General features: G+C 40.2%; 1 protein-coding gene across 1 annotated transcript; it reads right to left on the reverse strand.

The window, feature by feature from the left end:
- LOC142365605 (neuronal regeneration-related protein-like) lies at positions 1-27,542 on the reverse strand. Its single transcript, XM_075446530.1, has 4 exons — positions 27,341-27,542; positions 25,827-25,889; positions 5,120-5,197; positions 1-1,593 (listed from the first exon to the last, which is right to left on the reverse strand). Exons 2-4 carry the CDS (start codon positions 25,827-25,829, stop codon positions 1,462-1,464), a joined length of 213 nt encoding a protein of 70 aa, XP_075302645.1. The 5' UTR covers positions 25,830-25,889; positions 27,341-27,542; the 3' UTR covers positions 1-1,461.
- Between the last annotated feature and the right edge of the window lie 392 nt (positions 27,543-27,934).

The raw sequence follows: 27,934 nt of genomic DNA on the forward strand, positions 1-27,934 counted from the left end.
CTAAAATAGCTAAAATACATTGGGTACTTGTAGTGCATTATTAAAGACCACATTGTTACAAAAGCCTGCATTTTCAGTGGTATACAACTGCAATTATATATAAATGCTACAAATGCTGAATCTTATTTCTTGTTCTATATATAGCACAGTAGATGCATCTAAACTACTGGAAAATAAAATATACAAGAAGAGGGATATAGAAAGTGGAGAAAGAAAAGAAATCTAGGAAGTGCAGTGCATGCATTGGTATTTAAGTCGGAAGCTAAACCAGAACAAATCTTGTCCTGTAAAATGAAGAGATAAAAGACAAGAATTATCTAAAAAATTAAGATGGGCTTTCAGACTGTGTCTAGCACAACAACATTCCATGAGTAGATGATACTATTTAGCTTTGTGGTTTTTATTGTTTGGTATTGTTAGTTCTCTGGCAGCAAGAACAAAAAAGTAAAATCCACATGTTGACAGTACTTTGGAAATGTACCCTTTCCCCTCATTATCCTCTATTTTATGGATTTGAAGAAGACGTTAAAACTTGTCCTTTCTTTCAAAAAGGCTTTAAAAAAGACCAAAAAAAAACTAAAAGAAATTTTGAAAGTGATGAAAAATTATTGCTTGTCTTTCTCCAAGTTAAGTAGATAGAAATCAGAAAGGAAATTTTAAGTCAATTACAGTTTTGTGATTGCTCCCACTATAACTGCATGTTTGTGAGTGTACCCTGATAGGGAATCAGTTCCTTGCTTGTACACTTTAAGTAGTTACTCACCTACATCACTGAATAAGAAAGCCACACTGAAGACACAAGTAAACAAATCAGTCCAGTCTAAAGAACAACATTCAGAAAAGCAAAGTACCAACATCTTCTCAGAACATGGAAATAAAAAAAATAATACTATCAGAGCTACCTTGCCAAGGAGCATACTTAAAGTCCAAAATAGCACCATTCATCAGTGTCTCAAATCCTGTGGCAGCATCACAATCACTTACCACAAGGAAACCATGAGTTTCATGCTACTTCTATACATCAAAATAGTACGTGGATAAAATATAGAGATATACAGAAAACTGATGAAAATAAACTACTAGGATTGTTACATCTAAATGAAAAGGAGAGGGGGACTCTCAGCCTCTGCAAGCAGTTAGGGATGGTGGAAACAGAGAGGGACAGCAGTTTACCAGTTGCATGTGAGCCATGGAGTTTGAGTAGTGGAAGACGTTGCTGTGGTAGAACCAGGCCTGAAGGCCCACCTGTAATGTTTGTAAACATCGATTCACTGTGTGAAATTGAGAGCTTTCTCTTGAGTCAGAATGTTAAAATCTATTTTGATGATACACATTTATTCCATTATTATTCTCTAAAGCAAGGCTCAGAGTCCCATAGTTTCTTCTTACACTTGATGATTTACACAGAAACAATTCCTGATATATGACACCATGATCTCATATGTAATACAAATGGAAGAGTTATGACTGAAAAGAGTAGAGGTAACTGATTATGGTGAAATTGTTTCCATAGCCATTTACTGGAGTCAGGAATGCCACTTCAGCCTCACTTTTCTTCTTGTGATTTACTTCCTTTGAGATAGGAAGATATCCCTGCAGATAGGAAAAACAACATTAGCTGTGCTTCTACAAAATCTGTCTGATGGGATCCTCGTTCCTTTTTCACATCCTAAGGTTTTTATAGTCCTGTAACTGTAGTTTAGATGTAAATACCTACTAAACATAGCTTTATCAGCTGTAAATATTAGTGGCACAGGGAGGAAAAGATTGTTTAAAAACTAGGCAAGCCTTGGAACATCTGAGGAATGTCTTGTCTTTGAGCTGAACAAGTGTGCCCTGGCAGCCAAAATACAAAGGACAACAAGCCCCCTCCACAGCTGAGCTGGGGAATTCTGCCATTTGTTGCAGCTGGGTTAGACCCCAAAAATCCTATCAAAGCTACAGGGGAACAAGCTATGGAGTGACAACCCTTTCCACAGCTCACCATCAATTGTGCATGCTACACTATTCCTCAAAATTATGTTTCTTGGTACCACCAAGCCAAGCAATTTCTGTGCCCTTCACAAGAGCTGGAACAGCTCAGGCCTAAAACTGCACCTGCACATTTTGCAGGTGCAGTTTTTTTGGCATACAAATATGCATGATAACTATCAATCATCCATTTTGCACACATGAAGCACGTAACACAGTCACAGTGTCTCAATATCATGAATGCAAAACTCATGGCCACAAATCTACAGATGGCATTGAGCCCTTTAAAGACATAACTAATGTGAGTAGCCAAAAAATTAACACTAATGGTATTATCTACCAATGAATTACTCTGCTTAATTGCTTTTTTTATATACCAAGGTCCATTTTATGACTCCACTTGGCCTCCAACATGGATAGCATGTCTTAGTTATGAAAGATTGCCTCATTATTAAGAGAAGCTTTCAGAGCTTAGACCTCTCACTTTTTAAACACCTTACATCTTAAGCAGCTAGCATACACTAATAAGTGACTTTCCTATAACACTTCATTGAAAGGGGCATTTATCCTTTTCCTATTGGTACTCTAAAGGTACCGTAGTGTATTATCACGGTCTCTGGACAAGTAAAGAAATGGTGCCATGTTAGTTAGCTCTCAGTTTTTTGTTAACCATACTTAAACATTCTGCCCCATTGGCTGAAGTCTATGCTTATTTAGCAAAGCACTTAAATATATGATTTGGTTTAAGCATCAGCAGAAGGACTAAAGGCTAAGCATGTGATTAAAACACTTTGCTGATGATATGTCACAATGGGATCTTAAAAACTTTGTATTTAACTATTAATATATTGTAAGTTGTTGAAAAAAATTTAGTGACTGCACAAAGCATATTGTCTCACAGAACTCCAGAAAATTCCATCCTTGTGATAATATCTTTTGCTTTTTTGTTGACTAAATTTGCTACTTGTGTATCATTACAGGAAATGAGAAAAAAACTAGAAACTTACACATGCAAACAGGCACACCACACAGACTAAAGATCTGGGCAAATTTCAAAATGCAGTGTAAGGTAGTTCATTTTCAGCTGTGAAAACAATCTCAGTCCTGAAATTCTGCCATACAATCATAAGATTAAAATTCCCATACGACCCTTCTAGGTCTGGAAATAAGTTGTCTTTAATAAATGGTGAAACACTGAAATGGGTTTCCCAGGCAGGTAGTGGAGGCCCATCCCTAGAAACATTCAAGGTCGGGTTGGACAGGGCTCTGATCAACCTGATCTAGTTAAAGATGTCCCTGTTCACTGCAGGAGGGTTGGGCTAGATGACCTTTAAAGGTCCCTTCCAACCCAAAGCATTCTATGATTCTATGATAAATATATAATTTTCTACTTGTTGGTTGCATCTTTTATATAAAATTAAGAGTTTAAAAAAATCTATTATTTTATTTTGTTTTTTCAGTAGTTCAACCTGTTTAGGTTAGCAATGAGTATACAAAACTATCAAACTGAAGGACTGGGTTCTTTATGAAGTCTTCTTAAGCATTTTACCCTGATTTATTTTATAAACTTGGTGAAAAAGCAGACACACAGTTTCTGTTAAAGCTGGAAGCTGGATTGTGTGCAACTAATATTCAAGTTGCTTTTGAAACTCAATTACGAAATAAAATTTGGAGCTAGTTCTAACAACTGTTCCTCCTGAGCATATGCCAAATATCTTTTGAAAAATTACATAAAACCTAGAACAAATGTATGGAATTTAAAAAGCAGGAATCCAATCACTTTAAAGCAAAAATTTATATTTTTCTGACTATTTCAGAAACCATTATCCCTTTTGATATACTTTTTCAAAGCTATGTACGACACTAAAACCATGGCTATTCATGAATCCAATATGATGCAGCATTGTTACTATGCTGCACATAGTTCACAGCTTTATAGGAATAAATGTTTCAGAAACATCTGTATATAATGATGAATGACAACTCAGGAAAAACTGCTAAGTTAAAAAGCGTAAATAAAAATCAACTAGTTAACATACAGCTGATTAGGAAATCAATTTAATATAAGTGTGACCCTATATATCACATTCATCTTAATCTAGCATTGCTATCAGCCTATTTAGCTGAACTTCTGAAATATTTTAAATTTCAAGAATGACAGTACTGTCATATATGTTAGTTTAAAACTAAGCATGCTCATACGAGTCTGCAAATCTGATACACACAAATGTAGCCTAGCTATGAATTTTAGGGCTTCGTTTATGAAGAAAAAGTGTGGAAATTATAGTGTTATCCAGACTGAATAGCAAAATTTTGTTAACAGGGATCTGCAGTCTAGATAGTAAATGAAATTTAATCAAAACAGTTTTCCATGTACTCTTTCCTTTGCTTACTTGCCAATTTTTTTGCCAGATTTTGAGTCATTAATCAACAAGGATATGAGAATAAAATACACATGTTCTGTGGTTCTGAGTATCGGTTTTATTTTCCTATTCAAATTTCATGTCTGATTTGGGGTTTATGAAATCAGTTATGGTGACAGAACAAAAACTTATCAATCTTGTCTGATATGCCACATCTTCTGCATTTATATTGACAGGATACTTCTTATCAAACTCAAATGAAGACTGCCATCTTTGTATGCTTGCTACTCAAGCAGAAACAAACAACTTAACAAAAGAAAAAGAAAATAAAGAACAAATCACCCCTTCCTTCCTCCTGCATTATCACTGACTTTTTCCTCTACATTGCTACATGAGAATTACTAAAATCAAGCATTCAAAACTCAGATGTTAAGCTATTTAAAATCATGAGACAGGCTTAAGAATCATGAACTTTTGAAAATTAGTATGTTTTCTTTTTGGTATGTAAGCCAGAAAGAGTCCATGTTTTCTGCAAGCCTGAAGGCTAAAAACATCGTTTTAAAATGAAAGCTTTCTTTAAAAGCTTTTTTAAAATGAAACCTTTCAAGGCTTTAAGAAAAAACACAATATCATGAAACTCATGATGAAATCATGAAAGCTGGCTACTCTCTTGAAGCAGTCATAAAATAAAATCTAATGAACTTTCACAGTGGGTTTTTTTTAGAGAAAACTTTCATCTTAGTAAACTATTTGTTAGATGAAAGAAAATACATAAATATCTTTACCTTTGGAAATTCCCCATTCCCTGGGCTGGTTGGAAAGAGTTTCTGGCTAACCCAAATTGTTAACCTTGGTTGATAAACCTGTAGTGACATAAATACATATAATTTCTTACTAACAAAAAGGTATCCATTAAATGCAATCAAATGGTGTTCATGTGACAGATCACATTACTAAAATCAAGTCTAATGTCAGCTGAGTTTGGGTCAGAGACCTAGAACTGTGTTTTATGCTCAGTATACATTTTTTGAGTACCCATGACAACAAGATCTGTCCCTAGAGTATTTCAGCTATATCGTATATGGCAATCTGCATTCAATAGGCTTTTTTAAAGAATATAGGATGTATCTTTTTGTAATATGGCTTTTAGAATCTCTTTAAGAAAATCTGTAATATGGCAGAATTTACACATATAAAAGGACGTCTGATATTGTTAAACTTATTTTAGTTTTTGTGAGACCACATGCATGCCCATTGTCTTCGGCCTCCAATTCCTGTTACACAACATCCCTTGTAAAGGACATTACAGACTTCTGTCTTATTGAGCTTCTGGAGGAAGAAAAACACAGATGATAAGGTTTTCTCCTTCTCACAGATGATAAGGTTTTCTCCTTCCCCTCTACACTGCCCTAGTGAGGCCCCATCTGGAGTACTCTGTCCAGTTCTGGGCTCCCCAGTTCAAGAAAGAGGAGGAGCTACTGGAGAGAGTCCAGCAGAAGGCTACAAGGATGATGAGGGGACTGGAACATCTCTCCTACGAGGAGAGGCTGAGGGAGCTGGGCTTGTTCAGCCTGGAGAAGAGAAGGCTGCGAGGGGAACTAATAAATGCTTATAAATATCTGAAGGGTGGGTGTCAGGAGGATGGGGCCAGGCTCTTTTCAGTGGTGCCCAGCGACAGGACAAGGGGCTATGGGCACAAATTGAAGCACAGGAAGTTCCGTCTGAACATGAGGAAGAACTTCTTCCCTCTGAGGGTGACAGAGCACTGGAACAGGCTGCCCAGGGAGGTTGTGGTTTCTCCTTCTCTGGAGATATTCAAGACCCGCCTGGACAAGGTCCTGTGCAGCCTGCTGTAGGTGACCCTGCTTCGGCAGGGGGGTTGGACTAGATGACCCACAGAGGTCCCTTCCAACCCCTAACATTCTGTGATTCTGTGATTCTGCGATTCTGTGAACAACTCCCACAATACACTCCTGAAACAGCTGTGCACAGCACCACTAGCAGACATAATTCACTGGAAAAACTAATGAAGATTATTAACTGTGCTGAAGACTGCAGGAGACAAGGGGAACACGCCTTTGATATTCCTTTCACAGTGAACTATGAACCGGAACTTACTACTTTCTGAGGTCATTGAAGATAGTTATAATCCTGTGTTAGTACATTATTTTTTTAGACATTAAAGGAATTCCAAAACATTATAAAGGACATGATAAAATAGCTGGCAGCAGGATTTAATGGTTATGGTACTGGCCTACAACTGCTTTATGACAAAATGTACTATGCAACCACAGGAGAGATGATCTGGGCTGATACATTCTACCTGAGACACTAAGGAAAGAGCCCACTTTCCCTAGGTCTACTCTGCAATCAAGAGGCACTCACCCATCAGAAAAATGGGTGAGATCCAAAGCAGGCCACTGACTGCAATGGGAACCTAGAGTGAATAAATGCCAGTTATGATGAATCTGAGCTGCAGATCTCCTGTGCTTCAGTTTCTCAGCTTCAGGATGGGGACTGGAGCATTTCCCCATCTCACTCTCAATAAACACTGGAGTGCTCAGGTACAAGTTGCATATGACACTGAAGATCTTAAATTTATTTTCCTGCTGGGTCTGCCTACTGGGCCTTTGGTTTGTGAATTAAACTCTTTCTACACAGTGGCTGAATGTCAAACTGTTTCAAGCTGAACTACTTTATGTTACACCCTGCAAACTTGTTTGTACTTTGGGACTCAAAATTTACCTTGTCACTTAAATTCCTGGTGAATTGGCTTTTATTCACGTGCTTGCCATTGTATCTACATTGAAACCAGAGAAATGTTTTGATTTTTGTGGAGTTACATGTTGACAATTACTAGTCACAACTGGACTAGATGCATCTTGGAGAAATTATTAGAGGATTATTTAAATAGCCTTTCCAAAGAAAATCCTGAACTGTACTGTAAAATAGGAAATAGAGGAGAGAAATTTAAAACACAGAGCCTAAGGTAGTGCCTATTCTGATTAACTCTCCTATGATTTTCCACAGTACAAAATGCAGCACTATCTACTGATCAAAGCATCAAATTTTATTTTATATTTTAGCTTACTACGTGATTTCAGGCAGGTCACCTAAGCTCTCTGGGTATGGCTGACATAGGGATAACTACTACACAGCACAGGATACTCTGTGAATTCATCAGTTAATGTTCAAATTGAATCTTTGAGACACTCAAATAAAAGATATCAAGTGAATCCTAAGCTCTCTTGTTATTTATAATTACTGATTAGCCATCCTGCAATTATGCCTTGATTTTGTTGTTTAGTCATACCCTTTGTATGAAAATGCATGATATGAATCAGCAATAATGGTTCAGCTCTACCACAGGACATGCTCAAACCTGCAAGCATACAAAAAGGCATATTTTCCTATAGAAGGAATGAATTAGCAACAGAATACAGTATTACTCATCATAATGAATATGAGCTTCTACATTTTCTGTGAAGTCTGACATGGATTCAAGTTATCCTATACACCTTGTCACCCCTATTAATAATTCAGTAGGAATAAAATAAACACCTGCAGTTAAATGACAAAAAGGAGCATCTAGACTTGAATTCATAAGAACTTAGAGGGACTACAGTTTGAGAATGGGTTTTTAGGGTGAGGTAAGGAAAAGGTGTAAACAACAAGATATACCAACAACTGTGTTGTTAAACAACAAAATATTCAGTTAGTGTCCTACTTTTTTCATACCTTCTTCAAAAACATCTACTGTGGCCACCATTGGGTGATAATCACATAGACCCACTTCACATGTAGTATCTGCTGTGCTAGAACTGTATCAAAGTCCTTAACCAGGCAGCCAAAGGACTGTAATTACCTGCCTATTGTACAACACTGAAAGGCTGGGTCATCATAGCTTGGATTTTGGCTAAATGAAGGAAGATTCTGGAATGGAAAAAAGATGCCAGTGTAGAAAAGTCCACTCAGGACTAGCTACAGTCCACAAGGAAAAATTAAAAAAAAAAAAAAGACGTCTTGCCATGCTACATCCTCTTTAAAATGCTGAAACTACTTAGATGTTCAGATATGCTGGTTACTAGGGTGTTATAAAGACATAGTGAGAACTTTTAGTCAGTTACAGCAGCTCAGAACAACTGATATTAATGGTTCAAGATGAGCCATATGGAGCGAAAAATTGTGAATGTTCCATTACAGAGTAGGATGTAGGGCTTAAAATATTCCAGCTGTTAGAATGAAGCAAACACTTCTAGATAAATGCTTTCATTGATACACACCATATTTTCTTAGTACTTCCTGTATGATTACTATGAAAGTACAGGCTTGGATAATAACAATTAACAAAAATAACAATATTGGAAAATAACAACAAATAACAAAAATAATCAGGATTCAAAAAAGAATTGGACAGATGGACTGAAAACTAAAGTACTTGCAAGTCTAGATAATGTATGAGCAGTATGCTGACTCAAACTGATAGCCTCAGTGTTTGATAATCATTAGTAAAAAAACAAGTTAGTAAACTTCATCCATAAGCTATTGAAGTGGATCACTCCTAAACATCTGACTAAAAAAATTATATGCCTTGGAAGCATTATTTTCTGGGAGAACATGTGATACACAAAAACATTCACTCCCATTTTAATGTCAGGGGAAAAGAAACCCACTGATCTGGCAAGTGCTGTGTGAGACTGTTCTGCAACAAAGCAGTTCTGCCTGAGAAATTGAGGCCAACTTCAAATAGGGAAGATGGTTTTAGCTTTTTTAGCCTCTGTTTTCTTAAAAGATTAAAAAAAAAATTAGGAATAAAAATCAGGAAAAACAAAAGTAGAGGAAAATAAATGCCCAGTTGATTTACCAGCTATTACAGCATCAGGACTGCAAAACTACTTACTGCTACTTTGTTCAAGATCAGAAGTATTTCTGAGAGTGTGATCTTCTTTTCTCTGTTCAACAAACTGAGAATCCTCTTTTTGCTATTGCAAGGGCTCTGTTTAACCAGCGTTTCAAAGCCCTAACACTTATTGCAGTCTACAACTTCCTCAAGGGGGTCAGCAGAGGGGGAGGTGCTGATCTCCTGTCTCTGGTGACCAGTGATAGGACATGAGGAAATGGAATGAAGCTGCATCAAGGGAAGTTTAGATTGGACATTAGGAAAAGGTTCTTCACTAAGAGGATGCTTGGTCACTGGAACAGGCTCCTCAGGGAAGTGGTCATGGCACCAAACCTATCACAGCTCAAGGAGTGTCTGGACGACACTCCTAGTCATATGGTTTAGTTTTAGGTAGTCCTGCGAGGAGCAGGGAGTTAGACTCAATGATCCTTATGGGTCCCTTCCAACTTGAGATATTCTACGATTCTATTCTTGCCTTTTGAGCTACTGGTCCTCTTATAAAGTTTCTTCCTCTTTATGAGCAATACAAAGGGAGCACAAATTTTTTCTCATCTTCAAAACTGATATGTAAAATAATTGTAAAAGAGCTGGACTAAATCTACTGTATCAGTCACAACAAAATACTAAAATTAGTTTATTGCTCCCTGTTCTTCATTTGTACACATCAAGAGCATCTTTCAAACACTCAGATATATCTATCATCGGGAAAAAGAACAGACTTAAGATATCACAAATGTAGGTTTTTAGTACAATGAGCACACTCCTGTTAAGCATTTCGAAGGGTTTTATATTTAAGAAACAAACAAGGAAACCCCCCACAGTTACTTTTTCTATCTTTTTTCTTTTCTTTTCTTGACTGAATTTATGTTCATCAAGTCTGTTTCTGATATGCAGGAGCTCAATTCCACTGTAGTCTGGAATTCTGACCTATGAGCTTGACAAAGGAAACCAGCTGTTCCAATTACAACAGAAATCACCTTTTGACAAGTTTCAGATAAGTTGTTTATCATGTAAACCAGTTCTCTTCAAAACAAAGAAACAAAAAACTGATGAAAAGTTCTCAAGAAATTCCTAGTTCCAAAATAAAAGGTCACCAACTCCAGTAATTCTTCACTAGCCTAATTAGAAAAAAAGAAAAAAAAGACAAGTTTTACTAGATGGATTAGTAGCTTAATAGCAGACACAAATGGCCATGTGCTGAGGAACAGAGGAGTAAAATGATACATGTATGTGTTGAAGAGAAGGAAAGAAAGTGGCAGCACACTTCTTTCATGGTATGCTCTTCCCCTCTGCAGTGCACTAAAACTTCACTGATGCAGTTTTGAGGACTAGGGGCCCTGTGCTTCTGTAGCAGCACATAATCCAGCATGGAGAGAAGCTGTCCTTGTAACCACAGTGATGGAATTAGTTAATCATAAAGCACGAACAATACTGCTATGTCCCTTGTACAGCCCTGCCCATCTGGACATTAGGTCTGGGAACAGAGGGTTTAGTCCCTAGGTAATCATTAACGTTAAACAATAATGGTGAAGGGGATTTTTTTAGAAATAGTGCTATTAAATGACTGCAAGTGTATTTGTGGTACCTATCTATTGTGTGAATTAACTGAAGCAAAAAGTCATACATCTCCCCCCCAAAGAAGGTAGTTTCAATTGAAATGAGCAGGTGCCTAGAACTGGTCAAGACGACCCGTGCCGCAGGGACAAGAGCCAGAAGAGGACTGAGTTTGCGCAGAAACTGTGATGAAGAGGATGAGCCTTCATCTTGGGACCCCTGACGACCACCAGTAGGAGGCACTGCGCAAGCGTGGGTGGGAGGAGTGTATGAAAATGGACTGATTTGACTATGAAAGAAAGGGCTTATGTAATCAGATGAATATGTATATTTTGATCTATATAAACTGCACGGAAAGGGTATGGGGTATGCACGTTCGGCGGAATTATCCCCCGTGCATCCGACGTCGCAATAAAGAATGCCTGCCTTTTAACACTACATTGGTGTTACGAGGTTTTATTCCCGGATTTTCGGTGACATCCTCATACCATGCTCCTGTGGGGACAAACCATATAGCCAGAAAGGAACACCACTCCTCATTTCTGTATCTGCATTCCTTTCAAGTAGTTAAAGAGGATTTTTTCATCACCTTTCCTTGTGTTGCAATGACGCAAATCAATGGTATTGAAGCTCCTGGAGAAAAGGTTGTAGATTTTTTCCTTTTTGGCTGGTCTCAGCATCACTGAAAGTGTCTAGCAGATTTTCTTTCCCAGTTAAATTGAGTCCTGATGAATTTTCTTGTGCAAAAAAATGTAGCATAGTTGCCTGCTAAGTGGAAATAGTTCCTTCTTTGCAATATGTTAAGTTTCTTTGTTACCAGCTGGTTTGAGCTGCAATGACTTTTTCCAGCATATAGTATCATCCACTTTTCAATCTCCCAAATGCATCCTACTACAGTAAAAAGTTCTATTTAAAACCAAGAGCCCACCATCACCATCCAGATGCGTAAACAGAGCCCTTACTAAAAATCTTGTTACATTGCTACTTGAATATCAGATAAATCACTCTCTTAAAAAAACTAATTAATTTTAAACAAAATTGGAAGAAAAACTTGTGCTAGGATCAACGCATGTTTTATCATTAACTTCAGTGAAAGAGGTAAACTAGTGCTCCCATCTACAGTAGTTTATTTTTAACATTGTGAGAGGAACATTATGAAAGCATATGATTAACATCCACCATGTTCCAAACCTAGTGTGCAAGATTTAATACATATAGCAACTGTCAGCTGAATAGTTGCTGCTTCTCAGAGTTTAGTTGGATCGCAGTCTGCTCTCAGTCAACTTTCGCCTTCTGAATCTTCTGGAGAAAGAAACACTAGTATAACATCAAGAGCGCTCATCATTACTCCTTATTTCAAAGACTAAGTCACTGAAGTTTTGATTCTTTATTATATTTAAGAAGCTGTAGTCACAGTCAAGTGGGATGTTGCTGTCTTGAAAGGCTGATTTAGAAACAGGCTCAGTGAGGAGGCTTTCCCTATTAAACTACCAAAACCCACAAGTTTCCCAAGTTAAAATGCAAACTTAATAAACCATTTAAAAACAATGTGAACAACTGGTTTAGCAGGTATGAGGTCTCCCAACTTTGCCAACTTGATTGTGTGGCTCTGCATCACAAGTCTGAGCCTCTGCTTGAGGTACAGCAAGTTATCTCAAAATAACCTGTCTTCACATTTTAAATACGCTGTTAATATTTATGCCAATAATTTAGCACTTGGTTTCTTCCACACAGCAGACAGATGTAGATAAATGGTTTGAGAGAACTGATGTACAATAATGCAATTGTTCTCTTCCTTTCTGGGATTGTTCCAAGTAGCCTACCTTTTTGGCTAGACTATACCTGCCATTACAGTAAGAATTAATGCATGGCAGTATATTGGCAAGACATGGCAGGAAAATTGCACACCTGAACTTCCACAGAATCAAATAATCACAAAGAATGGTTGAGGTTGGAAGGAACCTCTGGAGGTCATCTGGTCCACCCCCCCTACTCAAGCAGGGCCACCTAGAGCCAGTTGCCCAGGACTATGTCGGACAGTTTTGAATATCTCTAAGGAGGGAGACTCCACAACTTCTCTGGGCAACCTGTTTATGTTCAGACTGAATCTCCTGTTTGTGCCCATTGCCTCTTGTCCTGTCATCAGACACCACTGAAAAGAGCCTGGCTCCGTCTTCTTTGCACTCACCCTTCAGGTATTTATATACATTGATGAGATGCCCCTGATCCTTCTCTAGGCTAAACAGTCCCAGCTCTCTTAGCCTTTCCTCATATGTGAGGTGCTCCAGTCTCTTAACCATCTTTGTGGCACTTTTCTGGACTCTTTCCAGTAGGTCTATGTCTCTCTTGTACAGGGGAGCCCAGAACTGGACACAGTACTCCAGTTGTGGCCTCACCAGTGCTAAATAAAGGGGAAGGATTACCTCCCTTGATCTGCTGGCAATACTTTGTCTAACGCAGCCAACTGTCTAATGCAAACAACTGTGAACTACTTTATTCCACCAATAAATTTCAGTGTATGGACTCTGAAACTGTAAAACATTACAAAAATCAAAATACAAATAAGCCAAACTCAAAAACCAGTACAACCCAACACCTTTTTGTCTTAATTTTGTTTGCCTGTGTACTACAATGGCAGCTTTTCTTATTTTACTTAAGATATTAACATATGCACACGGAAAAACAATTATAACAGGCCTGAGTACTAAAATAATATTTAAGTCTTCAGTCAATTACTTGTGAGTTCATCATTCGCTCTTCAAGCATAAGCAGGTAATGAAATGTTTAATTAGTAACTATTTGTATTTACACAGATGCAGATGCAGAACCAAGTCTCTTGTTACAAATTTAGGTGAACACAGTATGGCAGCAAAATTCAGGATGAAAGGCTGCATGCTCAAGTTCTTAGGTAGTTTCATACTCAAGACTGACAAATTACTGGGTGCAACAGAGGAGGAAGAAAAAGCACTGTCAGAGTAACCATAGGCTGACCAAAAGTCTATTAACTCAGTATTCTCACTCCACTAATTTTGTTCCTAAGGGAAAGACCGGCAAGAACAGTGGTCAGTAATGGAATCCCAAAGAAAGAGTAAGAACAGAGAAAACGAAGACTAACGCTTCTCCTGTATGCTCTCCCAGTTCCCTACTTCCAGACTTGGGGTATACAAAACATATACACCAAGCTAAATCCCAAAGTAAGTTTCATTTTTTTCTGGTTTATTTCCTATAAATTTTCTAAATTAATAGACTGGATATTGTAGAAAGGCAACGAGGCTGGTGAGGGGTCTAGAGAACAGGTCTTACGAGGAGAGGCTGAGGGAACTGGGGCTGTTTAGTCTGGAGGAGGCTGAGGGGGGACCTTCTCGCTCTCTACAACTACCTGAAAGGAAGTTGTAGTGAGGCAGGTGTTGGTCTCTTCTCCCAGGTAACTAGCGATAGGATGAGAGGCAATGGCCTCAAGTTGTATCAGGGGAGGTTTAGATTGAATATTAGGAAAAATTTCTTTACTGAAAGAGTGGTCAGGCATTGGAACAGGCTGGCCAGGGAAGTGGTGGAGTCACTGTCCCTGGAGGTGTTCAAAAAACATGTAGATATGGCACTTGGGGATATGGTTCAGTAGGCATGGTGGTGTTGGTTGGATGGTTGGACTTGATGATCTTAGAGGTCTTTTCCAACCTATGATTCTATGATTCTTGTAACTTACAGAAGAATTCATACACTGTTTTTGATTAAAACTTTTGTGGTTTTATTTTAATTTTGTTTAAATTTCTCACACATACCAAAGATGACTAGAAATCCACACTGATGTTGTTCTTTAAGTGGCAGCAATCACACTGCCTCTGATGACTACTTTCCTGCAGAGCCCAGCAGTTAGTCTTACCCTTCATGGGATACCAACCTCTTGCCCAATCAGTATATTTCAGGCAAGTATTAAAGGCCCTAGTGGTACTCTTGGAAATGAGAGACGGAACCACAGCCAGTACTTACCACATTAAAAGAGACGTAATGGCCACAGCTGATGATACTGTAATGGGTGCTTGAAAGCATTATGACACATTTACCTGCACAGTCACCATATTACCATCATTTAATGCATACTGCTTTACTGTTACTCTAAATATAAAAGCACAATCTAAACGTTATCATATATATTATGTGTGTTGTAAATAATAAAATACTTATGGATTCTGGAATTTATCTAATCAGGTGACATAAAGGAAAATAACTTTACCTAGCAAGTATTATTTTGTTTCTGTTCTTGTTGCTTTATTTAATTACTTAGCTGAGAAATTAAGGGTAAGAAAATTTACTAATATTTCTGGAGGCTTTTTTTCTGCCAGCAGTAATAGACTTATTTACCCTTTAATGGTGGTAGATTTGTCATAGATATATTCTTGTCAAAATAAAGAAAGATTTGTTCCCCTCTAACTTAATCTTTCTGTGTAGCTGTATGATGCCAATGTGTGTTTTCTAAACATCAACATTTTAAGAATTTAAGAATTCTTTCTGATAATGTGCATATTAAGCCAAGGTTTATACTACCTTCAGTGAGAATATACAAATTTCTTTGAACTTTTTTTAACATATATCCCACAAAGATGTGCTCTGCAAGTAGAGAGACAAGAAGGTTACAGGTAACAAAACTAATCCAGAAACATTTCTTCTTGCAGGATGAAAAAAATGTTACATATTCTGAAGATGTTTTTTTAATGCAGTATTTACAGAAGGAAACATCAGCAACTCACACAGGAACATGTACATAGGGATTCATTCATTAGTGCTACAGTGAATTTGCCGGATCAGAAGCCTAAATAGAATTTCATGTAATATTCAAACAATGATTTGTAGTATCATTCCACATTAAATATTCGAAAACAACATTTTTTTGCACCTTTACAGATTGCACCCTCAACCAATATGGTTTAATAAAGCATAAGAGTGAAAAAAATCTTTTTAATAAAAGGAAAAGATAAACATTTTAAAATATTTTATTAAAATATCCTGTCCCAGTCAATGATACTAACTGAATTATTTTTATGAAGTTGTTCTAGGACTGTTAGGTGTAATCTCTCTCTCTTTAGGCATACACTCAATGCTCAGAACTCAGGTGTGGGGCATTAGCATTATGATGCAACAAATTTGTTTATTGGTGAAAGCTTTTGCTCTCAACACTTGAAAAGCAGTGTCATGACTGCATACTATTACAAGTTGTATATAAATTATTATTTCTGATTTTTTAAGATTTCAGCCTTTGTGAAAAAGGTTCAATAAAGATTTGTCTTGGAAAAAGATAAAGTATTATTTAAACCTCCAATTCCATGTGTCAGCACTGTCCTGTTCAGATACAGATGCAGAATTATAAAATGTTAGCATCTGGAGTGTGCATGTTTGTGACTGTGTACATATAGCTACTTTACTTTTAAATGTGCATATGAATTCCACCACAGAAATACCCACAATATCTGCTTTGGACAATGACTTTTTTTTTAAACTCTACTTCAAATTGTTCTAGCCATAATCAAGTAAAGGTGCTTTTTCTGCACAACTGAACAGCTGAATTAGCAAAAGTATTGCAAAAAGTGAGCGTTTATTTCTTCTTATTTATTCTGTAAGTTGGGAAGGCCTTAATTCTCCCCAAGTTTTCAGTAATCAAGTATTGTAGGACAAATTGCATCAAATGTATTCTTCATGTACGATACATAAGCACACTAAAAAAGCACAATATACACATTCAGGCGGCCAAAACTGCTTAACTGTCACACCTCTCAGTAACTTCTCTTGACCAAATTCTGCCCATGGCTACATATAAACAGAAAAGGATCTGATATATTCCTAAAGCTCCTATGCAGTTCTGAACTACTATAAAGGAGAATTCAATTCCAGTTCCAGACTCAGTAATAACCAACAAAGTATATAAGTTTTCTCATGCCAGAACCAGAAGTTACATTTGTCCAGTGTTTATCTAGTATTAGGTTGGACTTAATGCCTCATCCTAGTATTGCATTCTTCTTATTTCTCAGAGCATATAAAAGGTATATAACAATGTTTGCCTCTGTCAGACCAATCCCAGGCTCCAGTTTCCATAGATTATCCTAAAGCTATGAACAGTTGTTCCAACTAAAATGAATTAATTCTATATACACAGAAAATTACAGAATGTGTAAAAGTATCTGCAGATAATCCACTGGAAAAAGATTCTTAAATGAGTAAGTTGGGATGAAATCTTAAATATAAGCTTTCTCATATACATACTTTCAATTAACTTAAATGATGTTATATATTTCCTTATGAACGGCAAACACGAAATGGGGTGGTGATTTTTTCCCTATATCCAAATGCAGGTTGTCATTTCTTTCTCTGACTTAATGAAAAAAAAGCTTTCCCCCAATTGACTTTCTCTTCAAGAGGCCACCATCCCATTTTTTTCTTTTTTTCCAAGTAAGATTACAAAATGCAGAGAATGCAAATGATAAAATAACTTCATAACTGATCCAGTTCAGACAAGGATACACTACAGGAAATGTTCAACCCAAATGACAGAATCACAGAATCACAGAATAGTAGGGGTTGGAAGGGACCTCTGTGGGTCATCTAGTCCAACCCTCCTGCTGAAGCAGGGTCACCTACAGCAGGCTGCACAGGACCTTGTCCGGGCGGGTCTTGAATATCTCCAGAGAAGGAGACTCCACAACCTCCCTGGGCAGCCTGTTCCAGTGCTCCGTCACCCTCAGAGGGAAGAAGTTCTTCCTCATGTTCAGACAGAACTTCCTGTGCTTCAGTTTGTGCCCATTGCCCCTTGTCCTGTCTCTGGGCACCACTGAAAAGAGCTTGGCCCCATCCTCCTGACACCCACCCTTCAGATATTTATAAGCATTTGTTAGGTCCCCTCGCAGCCTTCTCTTCTTCAGGCTGAACAAGCCCAGCTCCCTCAGCCTCTCCTCGTAGGGGAGATGCTCCAGTCCCCTCACCATCCTTGTAGCCCTCCGCTGGACTCTCTCCAGTAGCTCTTCATCTTTCTTGAACTGGGGAGCCCAGAACTGGACACAGTACTCCAGATGGGGCCTCACTAGGGCAGAGTAGAGGGGAAGGAGAACCTCCCTCGTCCTGCTGGCCACACTCTTCTTGATGCACCCCAGGATTCCATTGGCTTTCTTGGCAGCCAGGGCACACTGCTGGCTCATGGTCAACCTGTTGTCCACCAGGACACCCAGGTCCCTCTCCGCAGAGCTGCTCTCCAGCAGGTCCGCCCCAAGCCTGTACTGGTGCATGAGGTTGTTCCTCCCCAGGTGCAGGACCCTGCATTTGCCTTTGTTGAACCTCATCAGGTTCCTCTCTGCCCAGCTTTCCAGCCTATCCAGGTCTCGCTGAATGGCAGCACAGCCTTCCGGTGTGTCTACCACACCTCCCAGTTTGGTGTCATCAGCAAACTTGCTGAGGGTACATTCTAACTCTTCATCCAGGTCGTTGATGAAGAAGTTAAACAAGACTGGGCCCAGTACTGACCCCTGGGGGACACCACTTGTTACCAGCCTCCAACTAGACTCAGAGCCGCTGATGACAACCCTCTGAGTTCTGCCATTCAGCCAGTTCTCAATCCACTTCACCGACCACTCATCCAGCCCACACTTCCTGAGAGATTCCCTAGGAGGATATCATGGGAGACTGTGTCAAAAGCCTTGCTGAAGTCAAGGTAGACAACATCCACGGCTCTCCGTTCGTCTACCCAGCCAGTAATGTCATCGTAGAAGGCTATTAGATTGGTCAGGCATGATTTCCCCTTGGTGAATCCATGCTGACTACTGCTGATAACCTTCTTTTCTTCCACTTGCTTGATGATGGCCTCCAGGATAAGCTGCTCCATCACTTTTCCCGGGATGGAGGTGAGGCTGGCCGGCCTGTAGTTCCCTGGGACCTCCTTCTCGCCCTTTTTGAAGATTGGAGTGACACTGGCCTTTCTCCAGTCCTCGGGCACCTCTCCTGTCCTCCAGGACCTCTCAAAGATGATGGGGAGTTGCTCAGCAACGACATCCGCCAGCTCCCTCAGCACTCGTGCGTGCATTCCATCAGGGCCCATGGATTTGTGGACATCCAGACCGCTTAAGCGATCCCTCACACAGTCCTCCTCGACCAAGGGAAAGTCATCCTCTCTGTAGGCTTCTTCTCTTACTTCCGGGGCCTGAGATTCCTGAGGGCCAGTCTTAGCACTGAAGACTGAAGCAAAGAAAACATTCAGTAGCTCTGCCTTCTCCGCATCCTCCGTCACCAGGACACCCGCCTCATTCAGCAGCGGCCCCACATTGTCCCTAGCCTTCCTTTTGCTGCTGATGTAGTTGAAGAAGCCCTTCTTGTTGTTTTTGACATCCCTTGCCAGCTTCAATTCCAGGTGGGCCTTGGCCTTCCTCGTCGCATCCCTGCATGCTCTCACCACGTTTCTGTACTCTTCCCAAGTGGCCTGCCCCTCTTTCCACATTCCATGGACCTTTCTCTTCTGTCTGATCTCTGCTAGAAGCTCCTTGTTTAACCATGCAGGTCTCCTGCCTCCTTTGCTCGATTTCTTTCTCAGGGGGATGCATTGCTCCTGTGCATGGAAGAAGTGTTGTTTAAAGAGCGACCAGCACTCATGGACCCCCCTGCCTTCGAGAGCCCTGGCCCACGGGATTCCTCCCAGTAGCTCCTTGAAGAGGCCAAAGTCAGCCCTCCTGAGGTCCAGGGTTTTGATCCTGCTTATCGCCCTGCTTCCTCCACGCAGGATCCTGAACTCGACCATTTCATGGTCACTGCAGCCAAGTCTACCTCCGACCTTCACATCCTCCACCAGTCCCTCCTTGTTTGTTAACACGAGGTCCAGCAGCACGCCTTTCCTTGTTGGCTCCTCCACCACTTGCATCAGAAAGTTATCATCGATGCTCTGTAGGAACCTCCTGGATTGCGCCTGCCTAGCTGTATGGTCTTCCCAGCTGATGTCAAGGTGGTTGAAGTCCCCCATGAGAACAAGGGCCTGTGACTGTGAGGCTGCTTGCAGCTGCCTGTAGAAGGCCTCATCAACCTCCTCCTCCTGGTCAGGTGGCCTGTAGTATACACCCACCGTAATGTCACCCGTGTGAGCCTGTCCCTTAATTCTAACCCACAAGCTTTCAACTCGTTCCTCATTTGCCCCCAGGCCAAGCTCAATGCATTCCAGTTGCTCCCTCACATATAGAGCAACTCCACCACCTCTCCTTGTTGGCCTGTCTTTCCTAAAGAGTCTGTAGCCATCCATGACAGCATGCCAGTCATGCGAGTTGTCCCACCACGTTTCTGTGATGGCGACCAAGTCGTAGCCGTCCTGCTGTATAATGGCTTCCAGCTCCTCCTGTTTATTGCCCATGCTACATGCATTGGTGTAGACACACTTGAGCTGGGCTGTCAATCTCACCCCTGGCCTTGGCACACCAAGCCTAGGCTCATCCCTAGTGAGCTGGGCAATATCCCCTTCCCCCTTCGAACCTAGTTTAAAGCCCTCTCAATGAGCCCCGCCAGCTCATGGCCAAGAATTCTTTTTCCCCTTTGAGATAGCTGAGTTCCACTTGTTGCCAGCAGGCCCGGAGCTGTGTACACCTCCCCATGATCAAAGAAGCCAAAATTTGACCGATGGCACCAGTCCCTGAGCCACCTGTTAACCAGGTGAGTTTTCCTGCCCCTTTCAGTGCTGTCCCCTGCCACTGATGGGATGGAGGAAAACACCACCTGCGCCCCTGATCCCTCAACCAGTCGCCCCAGTGCCCTGAAGTCCCTTTTGATGGCCTTGGGACTTCTTTCTGCGATCTCGTCCCCGCCAACCTGCATTACCAAGAGAGGGTAGTAATCAGTAGGCCGCACCAGACCAGGGAGTTTCTTCGCAACATCCCTTACCCGGGCCCCAGGGAGGCAGCAGACTTCCCTGTGGGATGGGTCCGGTCAGCAGATCAGGCCCTCTGTTCCCCTCAGAAGAGAATCACCTATGACAATGACCCTCCTTTTTTTCTTAGTTGAGGCAGTTGTAATACGCGGGGCTGTCTGACTCATCCTAGGCAACCCCCTGGATTGAGCCTTACCTTCACCCACATCCTTTGTGGCCGGTCCCTCACATTCCAGAGCCACATATCTGTTGCTTAAGGGCAACTGAGCAGGTGAGAGAGGCCGGGGGGAGATTCGCTTGTCCCCCCCGAGCAGGGACCCGTTTCCGTTCCCCCCCATCTCTTAGGCCCCCTCTTTCTGCTCGGTGGCAAGAGGGTAGGGGGTTCTCTGCTTTCTGTGGAGCTGCCTCCTGCTGCCTCTGCCTCAGGGAGGGCAGGGTGCTGCCCCACCAGTCGATCTCTCTCTCACACTCCCAGATGCTCCTCAGCCTCTCCACTTCCTCTTTCAGCTCTGCCACCAGGCTGAGCAGATCATTCACCTGCTCGCACCAAACACAGCCGTTGTCTCTGCTGTCCGCCGGTACGAGCGCCAGGCTCAGGCACTCCCTGCAGCCAGAGACCTGGACACCTGTGTTCTTTCATGGGGCCTACGTCTGGGTCCCCACACTCCTTCGAGCAACAGCTTTACCACGGGTGGTAACCATGGCTAGAATATCTCCTGGAAGAGCGATGCCCACTACTTGAGTTGCCAGAAGGGGCGGCTGTACCCTGCCAGTCGCCTTCCCCGCTCGCCCTGCCTGCGCCAACTGCCGCGCGAACTGCCGCGCGAACTGCCGCGCCGCTCCCGGGCTGCTGCGCCGCCTCTGTTTGCCGGCTCTGTTCGCCCGCGCTCCTGGTCGACCGCGCTCCCTGGGGCTGCTCTTATCCGTGAGGGGGTTTGGCCGCTGTCACACTCGACTCCGCCCCCGCTGAGTCAGAGCTGCCGCTCGTTGGCACCTCCCGCTTTCCCGCTCGGGGTGGGGCTGAGGTCTCCTCTCTCTCTCTCGGCGCTTTTTGCCGCCTCGCCGCTGCGGTTTTGCCACTGGAGAAAGGGTCCCTCGGCGCGAGCCTCCCTTTAGGGTCTTCTGCTTTGGGATGATGTAGCTATACTGTACAATACCTAGCTTCTGAGATTCCACAGCACTAGTTCTTTAGGAGAAAGCCATCTAATGATGGTAAGTCAGAAGTAAAATGGTGAGCTCCTCTAGAATATTTTTTTTTCTTTATTTTCAGGTAGGTCAAAATTAAATTATAAGGGATGTATCTGTTTACTGATATATACTTTTATTAGTGATAAACCTGCCATTTAAATTCTTTAGCACCTGCACTGTAAACTCTCAGTATTAAACTTGAAGTCCAGAAATGAACTGCAATGGGAACAGGGGGAAAAGAACACACTGGAGTGCTTTAAAAGAAAACAAACAAATCACTTTGTTTTTTCAAAAAAGAAATCAAACAGGCCTTTTATACAGTTCACAAAGTGTTTATCTTAAAAAAAAAAAAAAGTCTTTCCTGGTTTTGCTAAAGGTCTTCTTGCAGATAACAGAAAACTGACTGGAGGTCAAACAAAACTTTGTATATTACGACATAGAGCACTTTCCAGGAAGGTGGTACACTGAAATTCTAACATTTTAAATAATAATTTAAAAAAAATTAAAAATCATCTCAGGACTTTATAGATTTCAAAGAAATATAAAGGGTTTTTTCTTTCTTCAGGGGTCACTTTGTAAGCAATTAAATTTTACACAATTAAGAACAGATCCTTAAATGTCAGATCTTCTTATGGAAGATGGCTCAAAATATCCATGAGTTAAAGTTGTCAGAACAATACAAAGTACACTCTTTTGCCTTTTTATTTGTCTTTAAATTATTTATTATGTTAATATTATACAGCTCCAAGAAAGATTTATTAACCAGGTATGAGAAATTCATAATTCTAAGTCTAGGAAAAAGAGAAGCAGCACTGAAAACTAACCTTCTATGGTGCTCGTTTTTACTTGTAAGGAGTTTAAGAAATACTTTGTGGAATAAAAACATTAAGAAACTGAGAGGTTAAAACAGTGGAGTTAAACCAAGCATTAATTTGTTCTCACTCAACAAGCTTATTCTAGCCACTTTTAATTTTACTGTAAGTGTAACTAAATAATTAACGTACCTTCAGTTTAGCAAAGGAAATAGTTTGATTACTTTGATTTTTTCCCTTTATAAAGTCTAGTTCAGTCTGCTGAAATGTAACAGCTAAATTCTCAATGACCAGTGAAAGCAGAATACAGCCTTTGCGTATGCTGTTATATTTTAAAAAAGTAAAAACTTTGACAATTATGTATTTCAGTGTAGAAAGTGTTGACTACTTAAATATGCAAAGAAGAATTTTTCCCACAAATTAGAATGGCTAAGGAGACACTTGGAATAAATACAAGAACTATGCCAAAGACAAGTGTGTCCACTACTGCAAAGAAAGTATGTCAGTGGTCTGACTTCATTATATTTAGTATTATTGTGCCAAAAATGGTGGTAGGGGAAGAGAGCCTGCCAAGTCTCATATTTTAAGCAACCTTGTAAACTTGGGGAAAATCTAGTCTTTCTTAGACTGAAATTCTGATCACCCAATCACATTTGGATAGTTTGAAGTTGTATTTTACATTCTGGCCTGGAGGCTGACTTTACAAAACTGATTTCACCGACTGCTACAGGAAAATTGCTTTTGGAAAGCCAGCCTCCAGGCCAGAACGTAAAATACAACTTCAAACTATCCAAATACAGAAAATCAAATGTAATTACCCATTTATTTAGTTTTACTATTGTTAGTTCTGCAGTGTAACATAAATTAAAATTTCATTTGGCTGTTTTTGGAAAGTTTTCTATTTGTTGTGAAAATCCCTAATTCCACTTTTTTGTGATTGTTGATCAGATTTTCAATCTAAGAACCATCTGCTGGTAAAAATCAATGTCTATTTCATGCCTAACAAAACCTGAAATAATATTTAATTCCATAGATTGTCATATCCTGGCTGGGCAATTGGTAGTAGACACCCACTACAACATCCCCTTTGTTTTTCATCCCCCTAATCCTCACCAAGAGGCTCCCAACCACATCATCCCTAACCGTAAGGGCTGTACAGTATAACCTCTCCCTTACATATAGCACAACTTCTCCACTTCACCTGCCCCATCTGTCCCTCCTGAACAACCTGTAGCACTCCATCCCAGCACTCTAGTCATGGGACTCATTCCACCAAGTCTCACTAATACCAAAGACATCATAGCCCTGGGAACTGACCAAAACTTCTAGTTCATCCTGTTTGTTTCTCATAATGCGTGCATTTGTGTACAGGCATTTGTGATGTACTCCTAAACATAACAGTCTACATACCATCTCAAAATGTGGACTCATTGTCACTTTGGTGTTGGTAGGAAAAGTTTCCTTATCTAATATTCCACAGTTGTATGAACAGAATATATTTTAATATGTTTTCTATTCACAGTGAATAGAAAATCAGAATCAGAAATTCAGAATAGAAAATTTAAGTGAATTGTTTCCCTTTTAATTCCCCACCCCCAACTATTCATTTATATATGGATGAGCAAAGCATTTTGGTAAAAGTAGATGCCAAAATAGACTAAAACTCCAGACTTTGCAAGTTTATTTTTGCAGATAGGAATGCTATAAAACAATGAGCCAAACAGAAAAAAGCTATATAACAAATTATATATTTTTTTATTTTAAACATTCTTTGCTTCATCCTCCTCCCTCAAGTCAAAACAACTCCGAAGACTGAGACAATTACAATAATTTATGTAATTAATTTAGCCCCATCTTTATAAGACTATGTCCTTGAGAGCCTCACACTTTGGAAAATATTTTGTGCTAAAGCACACCCTATGAAATGCTACTTCAGACAAACTGTTGCCTGTGTGGAAATTAGCAGATTTTTGACTATGAAAGTAGTATGATGTAGCACCCAAAATATGTCACATTTATGTCCATATATGTATTCAGACATACTTCACAGAATCACAGAATCACAGAATAGTAGGGGTTGGAAGGGACCTCTGTGGGTCACCCAGTCCAACCCTCCTGCCAAAGCAGGGTCACCTACAGCAAGCTGCACAGGACCTTGTCCAGGTGGGTCTTGAATATCTCCAGAGAAGGAGACTCCACAACCTCCCTGGGCAGCCTGTTCCAGTGCTCCATCACCCTCAGAGGGAAGAAGTTCTTCCTCATGTTCAGATGGAACTTCAGTAATAGTTGTATCTTCAGTCAAGAATGTTTTATGACTACAGAGCATCTAATCTACCTAATTTTGCTTACCTTATATAACCTTTTCGTAAAAAATTATTTTCTTTGTTCTGCTTGACTGAGATATATAACCATTCTTGAAAAGTACCATAGAGAAAATTTAGATGGATAATATGTTTCATCGCTAAAATTAGGTATTCAACAGCAGCAGTAGCTCACAGTATAAAAAATGGACCAGCAAACCAGTAAAAATATAAACATAATTAGTAGTGAAGGAAATTAATAACTGCTGCAATACTATTCAATTTTCAATTCAAAGTTGTTTATTCCAACTAAGTGTTTATAAGTTCAGTTAGGCTGAGGCCTATACTTTTTTTCTGGAATAGATTCCTAACACAAAGAAAGGCTATCCGTTGGAAAATTTATTAAATAATAAAAAATTAGTTGGCATCTTATTTACTTCCCTGACAGAATAACATTAAATCCGTTTCATTTACTAAATGCAATGATTTATTTCTTCTTTTTTTGGTGGGGGAGGTGGAGGTGAAATTATTGGATATTGCTTTGTCTGTATGTATTCCTATATGTGTTATGTCTATTATTCATACTTTGCTAAACACTTTTAATTTTTTAAATAACCTACTTAAATAAGCCGTATTGCACAAAGAAGGATTTCATTTTTTTATTCAAAAAACCCATGAAAATAAAAGATCCAACATACAGAGGTTTCCAGAGTACATCAATCATTGTATGGCAAATCCCTATAATCTGAAAAAGTATGTCTTATGTGGGTCATATTTATAAATGTGTGTTGGGAATGGGGAAAGAAGGTTTGTATTTATATAAAAAATTGCTGATTCTCTGCTAAAGCAACTAGCTCTTACCATTTTAAGATTCTGTTAAGTCTTTGGATTGCAGTTTCTCTCAATTACCACAAGGAGAACAATCTGAAAACAATTAAAAAAAAAAAAAAAGAGGAAAAAACCCATATAATTCCAAGTGTCACAACATTTTAAAGGCTTTTTGCCAGTATAATAGTGAATGAGCCAAGTATAAACTTCAGCGATTAAGATTAAAGTCATGCAAATTATTCTAACCAGATCTTCTGTCATGCTTATCTGCACTTCAGTGGTCTGTAGGCTTAAATATAGGACAAAGGAATCCCTGGTACCCGGATTTACAAACCCCTATGCTATTCTTAGCAGTTTGTACCTCTCTGAAGAGCACTATACCTACTGGTTAACACACTTAAAAATCATCCAAGTGGACAAAAATTCATCATCCTATGCTTACTGTAAAGGTGGTCCATTGTTCCCAGGCATACTACAAAGTGTTGGAGGTTTCGCAATTAAGAAACAATAGTGTCAGGCTTTCACAATGCAATGGCCCAAAGAGTAGGCATTTTTGGAAATGACACTGCATTACATAACCTACAGTTTTCTCTCCATTTATTCCACACATACAGACTCCTACTTTAAATAGGGAGGGGAAAAAAAAAGAGTAGGTACTATCTCATTTAAATGGCACCTTAAATTACTACTCTCTTAATTGACTGTATTTGTAGCATAACTCCTTTATCAGTTTTCATATAGTGACAAAAAATAAAGTTCTCTTCTATTGATTATATATTTCTTACCTATAGCGTGTATGTATGAAATGTAATTAGATATGAGTCATATATTTACGTACAAACACATACATACAGATTGGATATAAAATTGCAAACTTATATCTATAGGTGTAGACAGAAACATTTGGAAGACAGCACATCACTAGATGTACACCAAAATGCGTTTGTTTTGTTGTTTGGTGGGGGTTTTTTTCCAAAAGAACCACCCAAAATTTAACTGCTGCATATGAAAAAATGCAGAAGGCTGTTGCAAAAATGACTGCTTTCTAAAAATAAGCCCCAGCAGCCTGAGAGGAATCCAGTGACAGGGCGAAGAAGTGGGAGATTCGTTTTACAAGAGAGAAGAGATGGAAAACCAATCTGGGAGCCTTTCATGCATACTAAAAAAGCAAAGTGCATTATGTTCAAAAATGCATTTTAGTGTTTTTGAAGTGCAAGAGCAGAAAAAAAAAGTCCCAACAGATTTAGAAAACCACTTCACATCTTCCCTTGAATACGTGCAGAAAAATCCCCAGCCTAGAAATATAGCCTTAAAAGATGAAGACAAACAGTTAAATATATATACTGCACATTTCTCATCTTCTCTAAGAAACCCTATTCGAAAATGTGCACTGAAAGGGGAGGGAAGTCAAGCTGTAGCAAATTCCAGCTAAGAGTGACAGGAAAGGAAAAGAAACAAAAGAGAAAATTAATTTTAAAAAAATCAAAAACAAACACAAACACAAAAAAACCCAAACACAACTGTGGATTGGAATTGCATATACTTACAGACAAAAGCCCCAGCTCCCTGCTCACTTTCTGTCCTTTCTATATGACCTGAAACGAATGGAATTTATAGTTGGAGGAGTGGAGAGAGGGTAGGGGGTGTGGGAAGAATGACTGCACCTCTTCCAAAGTGCAGCCTTCAAGAAAAAACGAAAGGGGTGGGGGTGACTGAGAGAATGTCTCTCTCCCTCTCTCTCAGGATGGGTTTTGGCTGTCAGTGCTGGTTATACTGAACAATGAGCTAATTCTGATGGTAGCTGGCTGGCTGTCAGCTCACCCCCCTCTCCTCCCATCCCCTCCTTACACATACACACTCCCCCTACTTGCCCGCCCGCCTGCTTCCCCCCGCCCGCTGCTGCTGAGCCAGACTGCTTAGTCTCCAATAATCCGCAGCCCCACGTTCCCCAGCTGCCTGGGAGCCAGGGCAGCGCTCGCCCTGCCGCGGGCCGTGCTCCGCCGGTCGCCGCAGCCGCGGGCAGGGCTGGGGCCGGAGCCGGGGCCGGGCCAGGGCGACGTTAGCGCCCCCCAAGGCACAGAGCTGGTACCGCCTGCAGCGCTGAGGGACGAGGGGAAGTCGTTAGCGCGACCGTCTGTTGG

This window comes from Opisthocomus hoazin, chromosome W, assembly GCF_030867145.1.
Source record: "Opisthocomus hoazin isolate bOpiHoa1 chromosome W, bOpiHoa1.hap1, whole genome shotgun sequence".
Taxonomy (NCBI): Eukaryota; Metazoa; Chordata; class Aves; order Opisthocomiformes; family Opisthocomidae; genus Opisthocomus; species Opisthocomus hoazin.

Bases quoted from the DNA above. Each gene is read 5' to 3' on its own strand.
- LOC142365605 (XM_075446530.1), bottom strand. The intron at 1,594-5,119 runs GTAAAGATATTT...TCCTATCTGCAG, and splicing joins GGAATGGGGAATTTCCAAAG to GGATATCTTCCTATCTCAAA.